The sequence below is a fragment of the Sphaerodactylus townsendi genome, linkage group LG03, assembly GCF_021028975.2.
Source record: "Sphaerodactylus townsendi isolate TG3544 linkage group LG03, MPM_Stown_v2.3, whole genome shotgun sequence".
In the NCBI taxonomy this organism is placed as follows: Eukaryota; Metazoa; Chordata; class Lepidosauria; order Squamata; family Sphaerodactylidae; genus Sphaerodactylus; species Sphaerodactylus townsendi.
Genome location: NC_059427.1, coordinates 138278153 through 138297981, shown reverse-complemented (window position 1 = coordinate 138297981; position 19829 = coordinate 138278153). Strand labels below are relative to the sequence as shown.

The following is a 19829-nucleotide window of genomic DNA, read 5'->3' as shown; positions in this document are numbered from 1 at the left end:
AATACAAGTTGGGCCAAAGATGTGGAAGCTGAACTGAGGCAGCAACAACATGGACAACCTGGTAATAACAACTAAAATGGTTCTGGAAAACGAGCAAAAAAAAGGTGAAGAACTGGACTGCGAGGCAGTGATGTGAACTACATGGATTCTGGCTGAAGAAGCTGACCAACTTGCATGGAAAGAATTGCCCAACAGTTGAATCAGGTGCTGCAAACAGGCCAAATTGAAGAATGGATGACAACTTAGGGGAAAGCGTTTCTGATAATGAAAGACCAAGAAAAGGGAGCAATCCCTAGCAGGTACAGGCCAATCGCTTGCCTACCAACAACCTTTAAACTTTTTACTGGCATATTAGCTGATGCAATACAAGACCACCTGGAAGGAAAAGAACTTGCTGCCTCCAGAACAAAAAGGAAACAAAGCGAAACGGTAGGGGAACAAAATATCAACTGCTCATAGATAAAATGATCCTTGAGAATTGCAAAAGAAGGAAAACCAACTTGCATGTAGCTTGGATTGATTACAGGGAAAGCATTCGATTCACTGCCACACAGTTGGATACTTCATTGCCTGGAGATAGTAGGAGTCAGTGAAAACATCAAAGAGAGGGTAGTCAAGAATGCAATGCACACTTGGAAAACAGAATTAATGAGTCAATGGAGCAGGAATAGGGGAAATCAACATCCGAGAAGGGGAATATTCCAAAAAAGGGGAGCTCCCTGTCCCCACTACTCTTCATCATTGCTATGATTCCGGCTCTCTATAATTCTGAAGAAAACAGGTCAAAAGGATATCAGACAGCAAGAAACTCACAAAAGAATTTCACACCTTCTATACATGGATGACCTAAAACTCTATGGAAAATCAAAAGCAGAGATTGAGTCACTACTGAACACAGTGAGAGTCTTTAGCACTGACATTACAATGGATTTTTTGGACTTACGACAAATTGTGCAACTTTGGAACTCGAAGTAAAGGTAAAACTTGCAACATGCGAAGGTGTGAATATGCCAAATGACATAGAAATAAGAAAGCTTACCAGTAGATGAAAGCTACAAATACTTGGGGATACTGCAAGCAGAGAACATCAAGCATGCAGAAGTCAAAGGCGCAATTAGGAAGGAATATCTTAGAAGGGTAAGAAAAATTTTGAAATCAAAGTTAAATGGAGGAAATACAATAAAGGCAATTAATACTTGGGCGGTGCCTGTAGTACGCTACACTGCTGGCATAATTAACTGGACACAAGCCGAATTGGACATCCTGGACAGAAAAACAAGGAAAATTATGACCATCAATCGAGCACTGCATCCAAGAAGTGATGTAGACAGACTCTACCTAGCAAGGTCAGAAGGAGGAAGAGGACTGCTCCACATCAAGCAATCAGTAGAGGAAGAGAAAAGAGGCCTGAAAGAATACATCCAAGAAAGTCAACAGCCAGCATTGAAAGAAGTCCACAAGGCTGAGATGCTGAAAGCCAAAGAATCAAAAGAGTATAGAGTCCAACAGTTTAAAACACGAAAGGAGCAGTGGCTAAACAAGCCACTCCATGGGCAGTACTTTAAGAACATTGAAGGGAAGGTTGACAGCAAGAAAACATGGGAGTGGCTCAGAAGGGGAACTCTAAAGAAGGAAACTGAAGGCCTGATTTTTGCTGCCCAGGAGCAAGCATTACGGACAAATGCAATAAAGACACGAATCGAAAAGTCTTACAATGACCCAAAGTGCCGTCTCTGCAAAGAGGGTGATGAAACTGTGGAGCACATCATCTGCTGTTGTAAGAAAATAGCCCAAACTGACTATCTTGAACGTCACAATAGGCTAGCAGCAATGGTGCACTGGAACCTTTGCAAAAAGTACGGCCTGCCCTGTAGCAAGACCTGGTACGAGCACAAGCCAGAGAAGACCACAGAAAATGAAGAAGCAAAAATACTCTGGGACTTTGGAATACAAACAGACAGACACCTGGCACACAACACCCCAGACATAACAGTGGTAGAGAAAAAACATGTTTGGATCATAGATGTTGCTGTGCCAGTTGACAGCAGGGTAGAGGACAAAGGGGGGGGGGGAATAATAATAATAATAATAATAATAATAATAATAATAATAATAATATTTGGGGCCCATTTGGGGCTTTATAAGTCAAAGATAACACTTTGAATTGTGCATGGTAGTGAATTGGCAGCCAGTGCAGTTCTTCTAAGGCTCACTCATGTGATATGTATCCGGCCGGCAGTACCCATTAGTCGTTCTGCCCTTGGTGCAGCTTTTGAACTGTCTTCAAGGGCACTGCAATAGTCCAATCTGGAGGTTACCTCAGTGTGGATTACCATAGCCAGATCATCTCTGTCCAGAAGGGGCCATAGCTGGTGAACAAGCCATAGCTGGGAATAGATAGTTCTGGCTACTGCCTCCACCTGAGCTTCAAGTGTCACAGCAGAGTCCAGGAGCACCCCAAGATTTCACTCCTGCCCCTCCCAGGGCAATACAGTCCCATCAAGTACAGGACGTCTTCCCACTTCATGGACCGTAGACCAGGGGTAGGGAACCTGCGGCTCGAGAGCCGCATGCGGCTCTTCTGCCCTTGCACTGTGGCTCCACAAGCCGAGCTGCTGGCCCCATCCTTGCCCGCCCTGCAGGCAGCAGGGCGGGCGCATCAATTGCCTGCAGCCGGCTGGGCCGCGCCGCGGGCTTCCCCTCTCGCCTGCCCTGTTGGAGCGGGGCGGGCGCTTTCCCGGCGGCCGGCAAGGCCGAGCCGCTGGCCCCATCCTTGCCTGCCCTGCAGGCAGCAGGGCGGACGCATCCATGCACTTCTCAGAATGAGTGGAGTAAAAGGTAAAAAACTCCAATATATACAGTGTTATCTTTATTTTAAATGTCAAAAATTATTTGTGGCTCCAAGTGTTTTCTTTTCCCATGGAAAACGGGTCCAAATGGCTCTTTGAGTGTTAAAGGTTCCCTACACCTGCCGTAGACCCACTGACACACAGCAGCTCTGCCTCACCTGGAGTCAACCTCAATTAATTGGCCATCATCCAGCCCATTACTGACTCCAAGCACTTGTCAAGAACATCAACCTCCTTTCCTGATTCTGATGATATGGAGAGATAGAGCTGAATGTCATCAGCATACTGATGGCCCCTCACTCAAAATCTCCTGACAAGCACTTCCAGTGACTTCATATAGATGTTAAAAAGCATGGGAGACAAAATCAACCCCTGAGGGACCACACGAGTGAGTACCCATGGTGGCATCTGCAGTGCCTGGCCCTTGAAGTATGTTCCATGCATATAATTCCATGCATATAATGCATGTCCTGCATGCCCTAGGGAGCCAGATCTTTTATACTATGGGATTTTGCGTCACTTTGGCCTTGCATCTGAATAATAAGGTAGCCATTGTTTCATTGTTTACAGTACTATGCTCTTCTGTGACAGCTTTGCTTGTCTAAAAGTGCAGACCTACAAAAGGGTATGACCAGCAGCTGCCGAGTTATTTGTAACCTGAATGAAGGATCCCACCTTGTGGAATGGCCTGTCTGACAATGTCAAGAACTCTCTCACAGTTGTCATTTTACAGGATGTGCAAAATGTTATTGGGCAAGAGGGCAGCTTTTTTTTAAAAAAGGAACTAGATCTGTAGTAGAATGGGCATCCTTATCGTGGAATAGGATTGGAGCCCATTGCAGTGATTATTGTAGGTATCACCTACCTTTACTGCATTGTCCTATCCACTGTCTCCTATACCTTGCTTTTATTTGTTGTTTACATCATCTTATATTCTAGTACTCAACTGTGGCCTAATTTGCAGATACATAAATCTGACACAAACCAGATAGTTTTGCAAATGTGGATGACCCCCCAGGTTTGCAGAAAAAAATTGAAATAATTTAAAATTACATTGAAGAAGAAGAAAAAGAAGAGTTGGATTTATATCCCCCTTTTCTCTCCTGCAGGAGACTCAAAGGGGCTTACAATCTCCTTTCCCTTCCCCCCTCACAACAAACACTCTGTGACGTAGGTGGAGCTGAGAGAGCTCCATAGAGCTGTGACTAGCCCAAGGTCACCCAGCTGGCGTGTGTTGGAGTGCACAGGCTAATCTGAATTCCCCAGATAAGCCTCCACAGCTCAAGCGGCAGAGTGGGGAATCAAACCTGGTTCCTCCAGATTAGAGTGCACCTGCTCTTAACCACTACGCCACTGCTGCGTTGGAGGTTTAAATCCCCCCTAAAAACAAAAGTGCTGCATGTACATGAGCAGACAATACACCTATTTTCTCCTATGTTGGTGGGCTATGCAGCATGGCCAATGGTTGTGGTGAGGTAGTTGGGAGCCACAGCAAGCCTGGCAGCATTGCTGATGGTGGGCAGATGCCAGAAAGCCTTGGCAGCTGGCGGTGCCACGAGTGGTGGAAGTGGTCATGGATGGTAGATATGCCGACCCCAGCAGCATTGAGGCCCAGCAACAGTGAAGTGCGGGAGAAAGTTAAGAGAGGGAAGAGATTGCCCCACATTGGTGGGGTCTCTATTTGTATAGTCTAACAGCCAACTTGACCAAATCTGAGGATACTCAAGCCTGTGAATAGACAAGAAAGATCTATGAACATTAAAACAGCTCAGGTTTGTTGAACAATCTGAAATCTTTAAAAAATGAGGAATTAAAAAAACCCCTCAAAATAATAAAAGGAGCATCTGTAGCATTAAGAAATGACTGTTGCTAGGCAGCCACAACGGACTTGGTTTTTGTCAGTAAAATGGAGCAGGAGGATGACAGGACCCTTTCCAGAGATACTTTGAACTCTAAGGGAAGACACATTGGGACCTTCTGGCAAGAATACCCAGGCAGATTGATATCACTTAAGATGCATGACTCAGTTAGGCCTGGATGCTTGCTAATGTTCAACAGCAGCCACCCCATGAAAGCCACTGGGAAGAAATGGTTAGAATTTCAAACTAGGACACTGAATCCGCATTGTGCCTTAAAAACTCAGTGGATGACCTTGGGCCAGCTACACATTCTCAGCCTTAACTTACCTCACAAGCAGGAGTGGATTGGTCATTAAGATGCCTCCCAGTGGGTTGATGGCCTCTGCCCCACCAGGACTAGGCCAGTGTTGTCACAGGAATGCTGATCTCATCCTCCCCGAGCCCCAAGCAAGATGAGGGGGAAGGTAGCACCCAGTCCAACTGAGGCAAGGGAGAAGTGGTACTCATTCTGTCCAAGGAAAGGGGAAGTGGCACACACCTACTCAAATTGGTAGGTGTGTGGTACCCAAATGGGTCCACTCAAGGCAAGGTGGCACCCACATGGTCCACTCAAGGTGAGAGAGGTAGCGCATGGTGCAGCTGAGGTGGGAGAGTCAATGTCCAGCCTTGCTGAGGTGAGACAGGGAAGGTGGCAACAGGCCTGGTCTTCCCAAAGTGAAGGGGCAGGGGATGCTCAGCCTGCCTAGAACGAGGCAAGGGGGATGAAGTGGTGGCCAGCCAGCCCAAGCCGTGGTTGGAAACAGCAGCTGAGTTGGTCCAGCTGAGGTAAAGGGTGGAGAAAAGAGCCCTCAGGTCACACAAGGGGCTTTCAGGGCTTTTTTTTGCAGGTTAAAAATGCCCCGTTGTTGGCACAGGGAATGCCCTGGTGCAATGGGGAGTTCCCCACAGCACCCAGCACTGCAGCGTGTCTGCCATGCTGTGGCCCCGGCACTGCCCCGCAGCTGTGGCTTTGCTACGGCACTTTCCAGAACTGCAAAGATTGAGGACTTTTTGGAATGCCCCTCTGTTGTTCTGGTGGCTGCTCCTCAGCAGCAGAACGAGGCCATTTTTCTTGCCTCGCTGCTTTGACCCGCCCCTCCAATGAAAGGGCGCCTTCCCTGCCCTTGCAGTGGAGTAGAAAACATGGAGGGAGAAACCTTGCAAAACCTTGAGAAACCTTGCAGAAAAGCTGTGCGCGCAAACGGGAGGGTGATGAATCCCTTGCAAGGATTTTAGACGGGGGATGGGTTTTGGAGTATCCTGATTTCCTTGCACATGCAGGGATTTTAGACCAGGGAGGGGGTGAGGGTGCCGATTCCTAGTGTCTGTTTTGTGCAGAGTAAACTAAATTGGTGAAAGGGGGGGGGGATTCAGCCAATCAGAATGCGGGAAACAAAAGTTGCCAACACATGCCTATAAGATGTTGCAGAAGACCTTGTAGTGCAAGTGGAGGAGAGCCGGGGAGCAGTGCGAAATCAACAGCAAGGTAACGATTACCATGGCAGCTGCACTCCCGGATATAGCACAGGGCGTTTTTACTGTGTGAAATCAGCCAGGGAAGCAGTGAGGGAGAGGGAAATGAGATGACCCTCACAAATCTTTGTGGTTTTCTAATTCTGTAATTCTAGTCCTATTGCATTGTTCATTGGTTGTCTTATGCTGTCTGACTGCACTGTTTTATATCTTGCAATCTGCTTTCAGTCTCATTGAGTAAAGCAAGCTATAAACAAAGTAAATAAATCAATAAATGTAGTGACAGGAGAAATATACATTACCTTTCTAGAATCTACTGCTGCATACATTATGTCCATCCAGCCCTTAAAGGTTGCCTAAGGAAAAAAGCAAACATTCATTTTTTTAAAAGGGTATTTCCTAATAAAATAGGCCCCTTCCGCATATGCAGAATAATACACAGAATAATGCACTTTCGATCCATACTGTGCAGAATAGCAAAATCCACTTGTAAACAATTGTGAAAGTGGATTGAAAGTACATTATTCTGCATGTGCGGAAGGGGCCATATAGATGCAACATGGAGAATTGTGTAAAACATTGATAGTAATTGCTTGTCTTAAGCGGTACTGTAACATAGTAGTTCAGAGAGTCAACAGTGTACTGGGAGATACCTGGTTCAGTTGTCATCTCTGGTTTGACCTCACTAGGGGTCTTACACAAATCACTCTCAAATCAGCCTATATTTGGGTGATAATAGTAATGTGCCATACAGGGCTGTTGTAAACATTACTAGAAGATAGAAACACTTTAGTGGATTCCACACAGGGCAAATACAACTGGTGTAGGGCGCAATACAAACCATTTGGTGGTGGTGGTGGTGGTGGTGGTGGGGGCACTTTGCACAGGTCCCATCCCTAAAACTAGTCTACCTCGTTTTATTTCCCTCAACCCAGGATTTTTTGAAAATCACTAAGCCAGCGATCCTTTTGCAAAATCCTGAGTTGGAGCTGCTCCCACACAAACAGCCAGGCAGGAAGTGCTTTATTTCCCTCCCTCCCACCACGCCATCCACCGTCAGGGAGAATCCACCTGCCACAGCAATACATTCATTATTGTCTTGCCATTGCAGGGAGCACTCCCCCTTTTATTTTGCGTGATGCACATGCGCAGCTGATCATGTTGTGGGAGGATCGGAAAGGCTATGGGGGTTCATTTATGTATGCCTGAGCAGCTACGCATGTGTTGCAGCAGATAATAATAAAAAAGAGAAGCATCTCAGTGCCAAGGTGCGAAAGCAACCTGGATTTTTCTATGGGCTCCAATTGCTGCCTGCACGGCACGTTATGTGAACAGGAAAAAGGAAAATGGGTTCCTTTATAATGATTGCAACCCATTATACATTTGCTGGATGGAATCAACTTTTGATAAAAAAATTGCTTTAAACTGAAAATGTTGTATATTTTTTTCTCCGGTCACCTAGAAGACAGACTATTCTTTAAATTCTGACATTTGTCATACTTTATTTTTAGTAAGGTTTACCAAAAGTTATAGTAGTTGTATCCCCCACCCCACCCCACCCTCTAAAAGAGCTCCAGGTGGTACATGTAATTTCTTCCTGCCTTTTTATCCGGACAACACTGTGAGGTTGGACACCCTCCTGCCCTTTTTCTGTCTATATACCTTAGGCAAGGAAAGTTTAATTTGGATCACCTGTGACTTCTGGCATTCCCTTGATAGGTCATAACATATACTTATGAATCACCGTGATTCGCCCCTTGGAAAAACAACTTGGCTCTTCATTTTAGGTACCAGGTGACTGATTTCAGTACTGTACCCTTTTCAGCCTTCACATTTTGTTCTTTGTTGCAAAATCCTTCCCACAAATTGAACATAGTATGTGATGAGAAATGTACACTCTGTTTGTGTTTTGCTGCTACAAATCCATGGATCTGAATTTGTGTCCATGAGAACATTTCAATGTTGATTCAGCCAGAGACCCAAACTGCCAAATCAGAGTACAATTTTATTTAAGTTTTGGGACCATTAATTCATCTTGTAGGATACAGCTCCAGCCCCCACTGGCTCTGCTCATAGCTTATAGATCAGTGGTTCTCAACCTTCCTATCACAACTCATGTTGTGGTGACCCCCAACCCTAACTTTTATCCATTTTACAGATGGAGAACACTGATGCAGAGTCTTAGATGACCCCTGTGAAAGGGTTGTTTGACCCCCAAAGGGGTCACAACCCCCAGGTTGAGAACCACTGTTATAGATGATCATTCCATTTATGCTACTCTGAAAACCAGATTCCAAGATATTTAAAGACTTTAACTGTGTTATTTATTTAACAGTCGTCTTGCCGTAAGACCGTCACTTCAGTTTTTGTGTGATTATCTTGTAAGCTTATTCAGAAAGCTCCTCTAAAAGAAGCTTGAAGATCCATTTGTGTGTGGGACAATTAAATCTTATCAAGATTGACAGTGAGGAATTACTTTGTGATTGTTAATATAAAATTAAACAAGGGTGCTGTCAAAGAACAGCCTTGAGGCACTCCTTGATTTTCTAGGACCCATATCAGTTGGTGATTTATACTCTTTCAAATCCTAGGTTTAATCCTTGCATTATGTTCTTTCATCAATAAACCAAAGATGGTGATAAGATTTTAAAAAGCTGAATAATTTTCTCTCTCTACTGCTGAATGATTATTTATGAGTTAGATTTTACAAGCTGAGGTCCTGTGAAGAACTGAGGAGAGTAAATGAGGGGTTCTTCCTCTTTTGCAGTTTAAAGAGTTATTAGGATAAGTATTATTAATTATTGCAGAAGAGGAGAAAACAGTGAACCTCAGTCCCTATCTGTACCAGGGCTGGTTCCAGGTTATTTTAGGCCCTGGATGAGAGAGTATAATTGGCCCCCTTTCCCATTTTGAGTCCCTATTGGGGAAAAAAAATACAGGGTACAAATGTAGTAAATAAACAAATGTCTCAATCTAATCCTGAGACACAGGCTCCTTCCACACACGCAAAATAATGCGTTGTCAAACCACTTTCACAACTGTTTGCAAGTGGATTTTGCTATTCCGCACAGCTTCAAAGAGCACTGAAAGCAGTTTGAAAGTGCATTATTCTGCATGTGCGGAATGAGCCATAGATTAGAAAAATCTGAAGTGACTTGGTCAAGATTACACCTACATTCAGACTGAGTGAGGAATTTTTAAAAGCCGACTTCAAAGATACATTCGGGGGGGGGGGAATTGTGTCAAAAAAGAGGTGCACCCACGCTGGTTGATTTGTCCTCCCTGGGGTACTTACCCCAATGGAGGGGCAGAAATGCCAGCACACAACCATTGCCATGCCCCGCGCTGCCTAGATGCCGCATGAGTAGTTTTTTTTACAGTGGCTTCTAAAATCATTTGGAGACTATTGTTCCAGGGGAGGTTTGGTCATAAATTATTTATTTTGCAAAAACTAACCTTGTAGGAAATAGAAGCAGCCACCTGCTTGGTATATCAGTGAACAGGTTGAGCAATTCAGATATCTTGGAGAGCTGTTTCAGCTTGGAGAGCTTTTATGCAAATTTCATCAGAACTCTATGGCCCTTTCCGCACGAGTGCTGTGCGGGTGCACCCCCCCGGGACCGTTCACACAGACCGTTCACACAGTAGGGCTGCAGGCAGCGCACCCTTCGCACAGGCTGTGCCGTCGCTGAACGCCTTACCTCATCTCCTGGCTTCCGGTGCGTTGCAAAGGCCAGGGGACACCCCCCCCCCCCGCAGGCTGGAGCGGCGACTCTGGAGTCGCAGGCCAGGGGGACGTGTCCCCTGGCCTCTGCGACGCGCTGGAAGCCAGAAGAAGAGGTACAGCGTTCATGGACGGTGGGGGGAAATGGTGCCTTCCAGCTGCTGCTGTTCACATGGCAGCGATTGGAAGATGCTGCTTCCGAAAAACCTTGCTCAGGGAGCGAGGTTCGGAAGCAGCGTCTTCATGCCGCTTGGGGGTGGCGAGGCCGGCGCTGCTGCAATGCAGCAGCGCCGGCTGTGTGAACTCCTCCCTAGGGACGCAGTTTTTAGCATCCCTGGGACGCTGTATTCTGCCTGTGAAGAAAGAGACTATGAGAGCTAGTTAGCTCAGCCAAAACCATCTCTTGATTTTTTTTTAACCCTACAGTAGGTCCCAGCAGTTATTCGTGGGTTTCATGAAAAAAACAACAACCCTGGAATACCGAACCTTACAAGGAAAGGCTGAAGGACTTGGGAATGTTCAGATGAGAAGGTTGAGGGGGGACATGATTGCTCTCCTTAAGTATGTGAAAGACTATCACTTAGAGGAGGACAGGGAGCTGTTCCTATTGGCAGCAGAGGGAAGGTCTAAATTACTGGTGGAAAAGTACTAGTTGGATATTAGGGCATTTTTTTTTGCAGTAAGAGTTATTCAGCAGTAGAATTGGCTGCTTAGGGAGGTGGTGAACTCCTCACTGGCTGTCTTCAAACAGTGGTTGGATGCTGCTTTAGACTGATCCTGCATTTAGCAGGGGGTTGGATTATATGGCTTTGATGGCCCCTTCCAACTCTATGATTCTATCTGCCTAGCTGTTATATGCAGTGGCAGTTTGGATTAGTGAAGTCATGGATTGTATAGATTCCCACTTCTATGCTTTCTTTGTAGCATTCTGGGTGCTCCAAAATGTATAGCTGGTACAGTATTGCAGGGTGAAGTAAGAGAACAGTAATTAGAGATGTGGACATGGCTAAGAGCTTTTGAGTTAAAGATCTTGAGGTCCGATTTGCTGTCAGTTGTAAGTTTAGTTGGGAGAGTTTTAAATCTGACTGAGACAGGCTACTGCAAGATAAGTTGATACTGCTGATATGTTAAACACACCAGGGAGTCAGGTCTTTTACTTCTCTCAGAAATGTCTACCCATTTCCTCAGTGATGTTTTTTCAAACAGCTTTAGACACATGCAGGAGCTCCTGCACATCTCACAGATATCTCTTTCCTCCCCTGCCTTGGATCTCAGCTTTTTCTTCAGTACCAGAGACCAATTCCGAAATGCCCCCAAATGTCAAAATGGCTTACTGAGCAGCCCAGACCACTGCCTCTGAAACATTCTTCAGAAGACTGAATATGTGCACCAGCTTAACTTTGGATCACTTTCACAACCTGTATCTCAACATTTTTTGTTCACTATTATCAGGGGTTTTTTTTAGACCAGGTTCCCAGGAATGCCAGGAAATGAAAATACTTTATATCAGTGACAGAAAATGTTTAAAATGAAGAGAACAAAAATGTCATCTTTCTCAGCTGCAGCATGGGACTAATAGTGATTATGGAAAAGCACCTCCCATTCCCTTATTTCCATATAAGAAAAGACCCACCCATAATTTAATGTACTTGCCTACCTGTCTCAGTCTTTCATCCCTCAGATATATGCATACCCTTTCATGTTTTCATTATTTTTAACTCCTACAGAGTACACCAAGAAGAGGAAGGAAACAGATGGCAACCTGAGAAACCTAACCTGCCTAAAGATTAAAATCGAGTCTTGGTAGCCTCTTTCCTATCACCCCATTAAAGAAACGTGATGCTCTCTAGCCCAAAGGCCCCAACATTTTTGAGCCTGTTGTCACCTTTGGAATTCTGACACAGGCCACTGGGCACAATCACCAAATGGATACCACAGAAGCTGGAACCAACCTCAGCATGTCAGGGAGTGAGGTTATACATAACTCTAATAGTAACTCTTCAAAGTTTCAGTCAAAAGCTCTGTCTAACAGGAAGCTTTTAAAAATGAACATGTTTAAAGACATCTTTTGTATACATACAGCTTACCTTCCATCATGTAGTGAAGTTCCTTGTGGTGACGGCAGCTACTGAAGCAACTTTTTAAAAATTTGCACAGCCAACCACATCTTCAGTGGCCAGTGAGAAACCCTGCTGGGCAAAAGCCCCACCTAGCCCTAGAGTTATATACTCACTTTCTAAAAACACTTGGCAGGTGTTTTATGCAATATATCCTATGAAATACATACCAACTGAGCACAGAGTCTTTTTAATGTAATATATATCATGCAAAACCAAGATACAAAGTCAAAACTTACAACTTGCAGAAGAGCCAGGTATCCTGCACCGACATTGTCAAAGTTAATCTTTACATTCTTCCACCGGATCTCTGTTGAATTGGGCTCCATAAGTCTCTCACAGTCTGACTTGTTGTTGACAATGTCTATATCGAACAATTCTTCAGCTGTTTCATTAAAGCAGTAATGGTACTTCCCAGCAAAAAGATTAACCCCCATTATGCTGAAAATCAGCCAGAAGATAAGGCAGACCAACAACACATTCATAATGGATGGGATAGCGCCCACCAAGGCGTTCACAACCACCTGTATCAAAAGGGGGAGGGGGGGGAGGAGAGAGTTTTAGTAGGGAAAAGATGATTAGGGGCAAAACAAAATATGCCTAGTTTTAGTGGGGGAATGGAAGCCTCATCATCAATTTGAACTTGTAAATATTTGAATCCTAAAGACATCCCACATTCCATCATATTTCAAGGAATCTTTACAATTCAATAGAAATTTCTGGCAATTTTTTTGCTATATCATAATTATTTGACCTTGTAGAAAATGGAAGCTTGTGTCCTGATGGCAAAATAATTCCTGGTTGCTTTGAACAACCAGGTTTGAGAATAACCTGTGGGGTCAGGGGAAAAATAATTTGGCAACCATTCCCCACATTAAGCCAGACATAGTTCTTGTTTCTCCTACTCCCATAATGATAAATGGGGAGTTCTAAGCCATTGTTTTCATATGGGAGTAGGCAGAGGTATCAAATGTGTTCTCTTAAGATTCAGCATTGGCTTAGCGCAAAAATAAAACCAAGGTTGTATGTATTATTCTGTAAGCAAGGCCAACCATGTCCAAAGAGCTGAGCATGCATGTTTGCAAGCTCAAAAAGAAAAAAAAAGCCATATTCCCTCCTCTGAACCACGTCAAACAAAAATGATGGTGTTTATAGGGTTCCCCCCTCTTTCCTTTTATTTTGAAACAGAGACAGCCTAGTTGCAATTTAAATATTTTACTGGCATTGTCTATATTAGAAACAAATGAAAGATAACTTCCTCCCCTTCAGTTTCTCTTTTAAGTAAATAGCCCTTGAGACTCTTGTGGCTATTTTGGATTTCGGTTCTTGCTTTTCAGTCAGTATAATTTATATTCTCCATCCTTTTTACACATTTTGAACGGAAGCAAAATAGGTCCACTTGCTGATTTTTGATTTAGTACTTGCAAAGCAGTTAACAGGCATATTCTGTTGCTATAATCTTGTAAGTGAGCTCTACAGTATCATTCTGGATATTTAATTCCACAGGACAAGGAGTGGTTAATGCTGATTGTAACCCAAAGGGACTAGAAGAAGTTATAACTTCCCATTTGTAGAAGAAGGATCAATAGTTCATTCTTTTTGCAAAGGGAACTGTCCTTAGATTCTCTTGCTTCCTTTTGGTATGCAATACCCATTAAAGTTCCATTAACAGGCATCTGTATTCCTTCCCAAGGCATTAAGATCACAGGCAGCAGTGTCTGAGGGTATTTTTAAAGAGAATTATTTGGACAGTATTGCTCTGTTGTGGGATTGCTTCTTCAATTGTCAGCAGGGGGCGCTGGTGTGTTAAGCAATTTTGCTGAAAGGTAAAAGAACAATTTAAACACTGGCCACATTACACAGGAAAAACTAAATGTAAGTGCACAGAAAATATAAGTGCACAGAAAATTGCAGAAAATCTGCTACTTGAGTGGCTGCCCTCAGTGTGCATGAAACCACTGCAACCTGCCGTCTGTAAATTCTCTATGTGCTTGCCAAGAAATGAAATAAAATTCAAAACCTCCAGTCTAAACCTCAAATCCTAGAATAAGCCACAAAATCTACCATTTCCAATAGATCTAAAGAATTTGAACTTGAGAAAATGTAAACCAAAAAGAATAATGTTCATCATTTGTGACTTTAAATTATATTGCCATTTTGGTTTGCTCTTTCTTCATTAAGACTACTTAAGGTCTTCCTGCTCTTCTAGTCATTTAGATAAACTTAACCAATATATATCTTTCAACAGATGATTTAAACCATCTCCAGCTGTTATAAGAGAGGGAACATGGCTTTTTATGTGAAGACTGCATATTGGAAACTGTCAAGAAGTGCATGCATGTGTAGAGCATTACTGTTGACTTCCCTTTTAAAAAGAGAGCAGAACAAATTGGTTACAATGCAAATGTATAAGGGCAGAGAAAAACCTGTAATTATTACATAATTATTTAATGGCATTTCCCCCAGTTCTTTTAGAAAAATGTAGCTTAGATGATTTGCTGATGCTATGTTAGAAGGAATCAGAAATACAGTAGAGGCAAAATAATAGGATTCTAAGGGCCTATAGAATGGTGGAGAATACACTGAATTGAAATGACATCTCCCCAAAAATTGAGGAAAATTTGCTAACAGAAAAAAAAATCCAATATGGCCCCTATTACAGAATACATTTAACATTTTTCCCCTTCTTACAGAAGTCAGAATTCTGTTGTTGTCACTGTCCAAGTAGTGGTCATTTGGGTCAAACAATCAGTTTAGTCAACATAGAACATTCAACGACTTGTAAGTCGCTACCTTTGTTTATTTTGAGCACTTATGGATTATTGAATGTACTTTTTTCACTGAAGTAGTCTGTGATTTTGTATTCATGGTGGTCTTGGTGGTATCATTAGAACTGTGGGTCCATTCCTTTCACTATTAAATTTAGCCTACAAACTATACAAGATTAAAATGTTTTGGTAACTTATCTTAAGGCCACATTATTATTTTATTATTTATTAGATTTAATATAATCGCCTCCTATCCCCTCATACCTGGGCTGGAATAAGGGAGGGGATGCAAACACTCACTGATGTTACTACAGTGTAACTCAATAGATTATCGAAGGTGCTGTCTCCAAAATCCTTAAACAGTGTGATTTCGGAGCCAGGGGATACATTTCTGGAGAGCAAGAGATCAACATTTTTTTTCTGAATGTGGTGGACAGAATATCTCTGTACCATCAGTAAACATTATTTAAATGTGCGAACATCTGCTGAATAACTGTTAGTCATGAGATATGTCAGTTATGAGTAAACCAATGCTCCAATGTACCTTTAGCTTGCTATTGGTCTTCTACTGTAATGCTGTAGTAATTGTGGAAATTGTCAGGAAGCCTATGTGTTGGGATTCTTCTGATGTTGTGGCTAATTTTGTCCCATGATTTTTGTGGCAAAAATTTGATGGTTTGAGTAGTCTTTGGCCCCTTCCCCATAGGCAGAATAATGCACTTTCAATCCACTTTCACAATTGTTTGCAAATGTATTTTGCTATTTTGCACAGTAAGATCCAACAGCGAAGTGCATTGAAAGTGGATTATTCTGCCTGTGTGGAAAGGGTCTGAGATTCTTGGTTCTTTCCATTCAAAATTAATTAATGGAGGGGTTGAGAGAACATTCATTGAATCTCTGCCAGTCATTTCATTTAGAGATGCATTTGCCCATCACTCTGATTTGGATTTTCACCCCTAAGAATGATTACATATTGCCAGGCAGCTTCCTGCCACATTCCATAATGATGAAGAGATAGGGAGGTGTAGTTTTCTAGTTGATTCAGCAAAGTATGGAGTCTTCCTCTAGAGGAAAGTTTCTTCTTTTTTGGAAGGCTCCACACTTAGCGGAGCAATGTAGGTAGTGAAACACTCGGAGGACTTCAAAGCTGGTGAAAATAATTTCAATGTAAATGACACCACCATGAGCAACAAATACACAATTACAAAAATTATTTGGAAAAATATGTTCAGCAACCCTGTAGAAGTTTTCCTGGGTGTGTTTATGTTGCCAGAAGATGATTTTGTAACCCAAAGTGCCTCTAGTTAGATCACAGACAGAAACAGACAGAAAACCTTTATTGGCATATAAAACATACCAGCCAACCATGTTCAAACCATAAACAAAACTAAGAGCAAGCCATAACTACAAATTACAAGTTAGATCCCAAAAGTGCTTTCCCTGGGACATCTGCAGTGGGAAATATCTTATCCCCTCCCTCTTCCTCCCAGAAGCGCAGGGTTGTGATTTTCTACCTAACAAAATTTCCTCAATTTTTTGGAATGGCCACCCCATTTCTCCATCTTTCCAAGATATTACAGCTCCTGTTGGTCATCTGTCCCTATAAACTTGGGTTTTGGACTGTATCAATTGGTCTCTACTACAAGTAATGGTAAAGTTGTAGTGTAGCCCATGCATTGTTTTGCTGAACTAAAACTACAAATGGCTATTCAAAGTTTTTTAGCAGGTAGCAGGCAACTAGACTTTATTAGAAGTGTGATCTATGTAGTTTATCAGCCTTTCTTCATCAATGCCAAAAATCTAGCAATGAAGATGATGGGAAACTGACGGCATTTCAGGTTAGTTTAAATAGATGAGATTTTGTAACCCCCCTTTTTTAACCTACTTTTAAAAACCTACTTTTAACTGTAAAAAGGTGTTCTCAACTAGAAATGCTAAAATTCCTCTTTGAAACACTGTTGCCTTGATTTAGCAAGGAGCATCCATGCATGGAAATAGGCATGTCCTCATGACTTCTCCTTGCTGGATTAGAAGTTACCCTTATGGGCAGATCAGACACTCATGCAATTTTCCATATTGTGATATGAAGCTTACAGTTAGAGTAATCAATACGATATCATCTGCACTACTTCTTGGCAATGTACATCAGCATTTTGTTTAGAAGGTCTACTATTTTGGCCCATAAGAGGGAAAATGCTTTGATGGATGTACCTATTTCTGCACTGGCTCTTTTCAAACACCTACTTGAAAGAGATTCAAGATAGATTTTACCCCCTCTGATTATGTTTTTCTTTATGTATAAGATCCTTTGCTTTAAAGGTAGCTGGATCAGGAAATAAAGAAATATGCCTGATTCATGAATGATTTGTTGTGAAATCCTGTGCAGAATCACTCCAGTCCAAGCCCACTCAAATCAAGGGGTTTAGACTGGAGGAACCAGTTTGAAAGATTTATGCGGCCAGAACGTCACCTTATGGTCTAACCTATATAAATATATTTTGTGTACTCTTTGCTTTGTTACAATGACAACATATTTATTTAGATAAATGAATCAGTGCCTATCATCTAGCATATGTACAAATCAACTTTTAAATAATTTATATTTATAGTATATCTATAAAAATTGTGTGAGATGTCCTGTAATAAGGCAAGGGGATGAGACCCTCTGATTGGGTTGTCACGTTTTCCCCACCAGCCAATGGCAGGGGATGGGGAAGAAGGATTGCCAGATCCAAGTTGAGAAACTCCTTGAGATTTGGGGACGAAGTCTGGGAAGGACAGGGACCTCAGAGGGGTACAATGTCATAGAGTCCACCTTCTAAAGCAGCTATTTTCTCCAAGGGAACTGATCTCAGTCTGGAGATGAGCTGAAACCCCCAGCTGGACCCCCAGGTTGCACTTGGAGGCTAGCAAACATGATTCCTCTGATCAGTCAGTCCCCTGGTTTACATTGGACAGTCCATTTGATTTGCCACCAGCTCCTTGCTTGTTCTGTTATATTCTTTTACAGATGCTTAAGATGCTAGTTTAGGAAGTCTGTGGCTGATACTTTTCGGTTCACTATAGTAGCCAACCCCTTTCCCTGGAGCTTTGGGGAAGCAAAGCCTCAAACCAGTTTTCCCTCCCCAGCTGGGGCAACTCCCACAAGTTAAATACTGACTGAGAATGGCCTAGAACTGAGTCCTCCTTGCGGCTTGACTCAGAGCTTCCCCTCCCTCAATGCAGTGCCCCCCATCACACCTTTATCTTCCAGAAGACCAAAGGGATGACCCCTGCCCAGTCAGTGATGGCAACTTACATCTTTCAGACTGGCCATAACTACCTCACAAGCTGCATCTTCTTTTTGTTTTTAGGTAACTTAGAGGTGGAGAAGTAAGTGTAGGAGTGCATAGTTTCATTACAGAGAGACCTGGAAAAAACCCCTCAGATCGTACTTTTTAATGGAAAATCTTGCATCTCTGTACCAACTGGAATTCCTAGTCTCTTTTGAAGCAGCAAAAAGGAATTATCACCACTGCAGAGAAGATCAGGCATTGCAGACAAGATCAGAATTTGAAAAGAGAACTTGTCATTTGAAAAACCAAGCCAACAAATATCAACAAGATCACAGAATCAGATATCCTCACAATTGAAAGTAAGTGTAAGAAATAAAATGAAAAACAAAACGGTTTATCAATCCTTTGATACTGATCAAAAATTCATAGCACCTGATACTTCAGAAATTTACTGCTTTCCTATGCAGTAATGACAGTTATGAGCTCCACTGAAACCATCTTTATTATTTTATACTCATAGCTGAGGGGAAGGTGGCAAACAGCCCCATCCAAACAGGTGCTGGGACGCTGGGACGCAGTCATGTCACCACACTGTTCCCAGAAGAACTTCTTGGTGGCACAGGGAGCCAAACAGGCTAACAAAAACCCCTGATGAAAATGCTGGTGCCTGTCTCCTGGAGGGCTTTCTAGTGGCGAAGGAGGCATGGGAGTGTTCTAATGTTGGCTCCCCCCCGGCCATGCCTCCGAAATGCTCCTGTGATGCTGGCATAGGCAGCAGGGGTGCAGGAGCACCGGTATGATGTGTGCTATCGCACCCAGCTATTTTAGTGGGCTGCAGCAGTCACCCACCAACAAACCTACCCCTCTGCCAGGACAAGTGCCCTGGAGAAGGCAAATCTGCTGGTGCACGCCTGCGTTGCCTCCAGCAGCAGATTTGGTCACCCCTTTGGATGGGGCCGATCAACGTGTGTCTCTAGAAACTGGACCCTACTTTGAATAATCAGAATGATCTTCCAAAGAACATTCAGTCTTTTCACGAATCTAGCATGGGACAAGGTTGATAGGCTCAGAGAGATTCTGAATGGCAAGCGACTTTTCATGGAATCGAAACCTATGGACTACATCTATCAGCGTTTCTTCTACTTGCATTGTCAGTCAGTCAGTCAGCCATAACATCATCAAATAGATTTGACTTCTGTACTTGCATTGAGAAACAGCAGCACAGAACTAGAAGAACTGAATGGGAAGAAAAGGGAATATTATGTTGTTGATGCGTGTGCTGACCATAGTTGATAACAGTCACTGTAGCTATACAGGAATTTGGAGAAAAAGTGAGAGTTGATTGATTGGGAATGGGGGGGGGAGCATACCCTGAGATGGCTAACTGTGACAGATGTAGTTAAAAATAGCTATAATGTATCTTATAATACTTTAGTATAGGGCTCTGTTACAGATTTAAAGAATGCCCTTGGATCCTGTCAAGGTACTGAGTTCCCAGTAAGGTCTTAAATCTGAACCAGTCAGATCTCATGAAAAGCTGTTACAAATTGCAAGGAACTAAAGTAGTAATGGTCCAAGGTCTGTATTCCAAAGAAACAGAAACTACCTTGCAGTCCAAAGAAAGATATGCTATCATATTTTCATGGGAAACAATCCATAGATTTATTTGAAAGTATATAATGGAAATATACATCAAGGTTGATGGAAAGTATTGGCAAGTCACAG

The 19829-nt window shown here is 42.9% G+C and overlaps 1 protein-coding gene across 1 annotated transcript in view; it reads right to left on the bottom strand.

Moving 5' to 3' along the window:
* Positions 1-19829, bottom strand: part of SCN8A (sodium voltage-gated channel alpha subunit 8) — a 151788-nt gene that overhangs the window by 15327 nt on the left and 116632 nt on the right. Inside the window, exons 22-23 of the mRNA XM_048488370.1 lie at positions 12301-12585; positions 6523-6576 (exon numbers count right to left, since the gene is read on the bottom strand). Coding sequence (XP_048344327.1) covers positions 6523-6576; positions 12301-12585 — 339 coding nt within the window. The remainder of the gene's footprint in view (positions 1-6522; positions 6577-12300; positions 12586-19829) is intronic.